Here is a 2,532-nt window from a genome sequence, read left to right on the forward strand (position 1 = left end):
TAATAAAGAAGTCTAATAAAGAAGTCTAAGCACTCTGAAGGCTTAATAAAAAACAGATCGTTTACAGACCCCCGAAACGCCGGCTTCGTATGGATGAGAGGCTGGTTTGGTAAAAAATGTGTGCGTTTAGGCCAGGGTTCGGCTTCGTGTGGACGGGGCCTAAGTTCCTGAAGTAGGGACTGGTCTGACAGCATTCATTCTTAGTTCCTGTAGTAGGGACTGGTCTGACATCATTCATTCTTAGTTCCTGAAGTAGGGACTGGTCTGACAGCATTCATTCTTAGTTCCTGTAGTAGGGACTGGTCTGACATCATTCATTCTTAGTTCTGCTGCCTGTGTTCTCACTAGAACTAAGGAAGTAGAACACATCAGCCTGGTTCTGAAGTCCTTCCAATGGCTCCATATAGCTCAGAGAATAGACTTTAAAATGCTTCTGTTAGTCTATAAATCACTGTATGGATCAACACTTCAGTTCATAACAGATTTGTTGTCAGTGTATCAACGTCCCAGACCACTCAGGTCTTCTAGTTCAAGCCTACTCTGTACACCCAGAACTAGAACCAAGCTTGGAGAAGCAGCATTTAGTTTCTATGCTCCACTGATCTGGACCAAACTCCCAGAAGACTGTTAAAATGCTAAAAGCCTGAGTAAATTTAAGTCAAAGTCAAACCAATTTTGTTAGAGCTGCCTTTGATTGTTGAAGTCAAACTATTAACTGAGGTATTATTAGTGTAAGGTTCTGATCTAACTCTACCTGCTTTCATCATGCCAGAGGCTTATCAGCATATTATTTTTTTATTTGCTTTTATTCTGGTTAAATTGTTTCAGTTTTTTACAAATGTTTCTGCTTTTATTTGTCTTCTATTTTATTATATATCTTATATAAAGAACTTTGAATTGTCCATGTACTGAATTATGCTATAGAAATAAAATCGTGACCCTTTTGGTCCTCCAAACTCTGGTGATAACATTTATCACTATGTTATAAACCAATAGCTTCTTACCACATTAGTTGGCAGCTTGTGCCCAGGGAGGTACTTCACATTTTCATGGCTGGTGTTGATTATCTCGGTCAGTTTGCGCCCGTTCACTAGCTCCTCAAACACCCACATCTTTACAGTGTTGTCAAATTTAGGGTTGTGAGCAACATTTGCACCAACAATCTTGGCAATGGCAGAGCCCCTGTGTGGTTAAGAGTTACAAGTCAGTGTTTTATATACATGGTGTTTGATTCACTGGAGTACAATACAACATTTACGGCTTCTCTTTAATTATCAGCCGCTGCTCTCTGACCTGAAGGAACCGGCAGGCTAATCAATAGACAAACGGGTCTTGCTCTAGTTTAATCTAGTTGGACTCGGGCTGCATTTGCTAATAAACATAACAAATCCTGGTATTAATTATTTGCAAGGTAAATATGAAGAAATTTCATGTTATCTAATCTAATGAAAAGTTTGAGGACTGCTATGAACTGAAGTGGAGGACCCAGACGGCTCCTATTATCACAGCCAATTTACCATCTCTCTATGCTAAAATTTTAAAAATGGGCAATTTACCTAATGTGGCCAACTACAACTAAAAGCTGCAAGTTGAATAGTGCTATGAAATATAAAAAGGGATACATATTTTGAGAAATATTAATAAATATAGCCAGCTTTGGCTACCATAATGTTTTAATGTGTGCAGGGCAGCCATGCTGGATTTTGAGATCAGGATTGGTGGGAAACCTCTGACCTGTGAGAATTTTTCCACTTCAAACTCAGAAAATTTCCCTTTATAATAGCTAAAAAGTATATTTTATAAATATATATCTAATTAATAATGCAGGGCTACATAATGGTACTTTAACATAAAAAATAACAGGAGTAATCAGTTTTTTAGGTGAAGCAGCCATATTAGATTTATATGTCAAGATTGGAGAAAAACATTCGGAGGAATTTTCTTTTTTTTTTCTTTTGTTTAACTGATTAAAACTGCAGCCTTAATCTATTCAATCGGTGCCACTGGATAGTAAATATTTCCTTTTGAATTAATTTCAGTTACCACAACCTTTTGCACAAAGCAGCATCGTCGAATTTTAAAGCTTTTTATTTTTTTCTCGCTCAGCAGTCTTTCTTCAATCTCCAGTAGGGCTGAAAATAATCGGATTAATTGTGATTAATCGATTACAGAAATAATTTTCAACCAATTTAGTAATGGATTAATCATTAACTGGAGTATAGAGACTGGAAATATGCTTTTAGCTGAGAGAGGAACCCATTTGGAAAAGTAATTACATCAAAATTGTAAAAAAAAATATATACAAAGATTTTGGGGTTTAAGATAAAAATATGTTTTCGTCTGTGAATACGCTCCATCCAGAACTCTTCAAGTGGAAAAGTTTTAGTTTCACCTGCTTTACTTTCATTAAAAAATCTTCTTTAAGGAACCTTTGGTTATCCGATTATTAATCGATTACAGCTACAGTGTGTAACTTTTAGCGACATCTAGCGGTCAGACTGCAGACTGCAGCAACATGAACATCTCCCCCCC

At 36.7% G+C, this 2,532-nt stretch overlaps 1 protein-coding gene across 2 annotated transcripts in view; it reads right to left on the reverse strand.

The window, feature by feature from the left end:
- The window catches only part of LOC107094821 (glycerol-3-phosphate dehydrogenase [NAD(+)], cytoplasmic), an 11,501-nt gene that overhangs the window by 7,593 nt on the left and 1,376 nt on the right, over window positions 1–2,532 (reverse strand). For both annotated transcript variants that reach the window (XM_015390675.1, XM_015390674.1), the window contains exon 2: window positions 1,005–1,182. In XM_015390675.1, coding sequence (XP_015246161.1) covers window positions 1,005–1,182 — 178 coding nt within the window. The remainder of the gene's footprint in view (window positions 1–1,004; window positions 1,183–2,532) is intronic.

The sequence above is a fragment of the Cyprinodon variegatus genome, unplaced genomic scaffold (assembly GCF_000732505.1).
Source record: "Cyprinodon variegatus isolate N-32 unplaced genomic scaffold, C_variegatus-1.0 Scaffold508, whole genome shotgun sequence".
Lineage (NCBI taxonomy): Eukaryota > Metazoa > Chordata > Actinopteri > Cyprinodontiformes > Cyprinodontidae > Cyprinodon > Cyprinodon variegatus.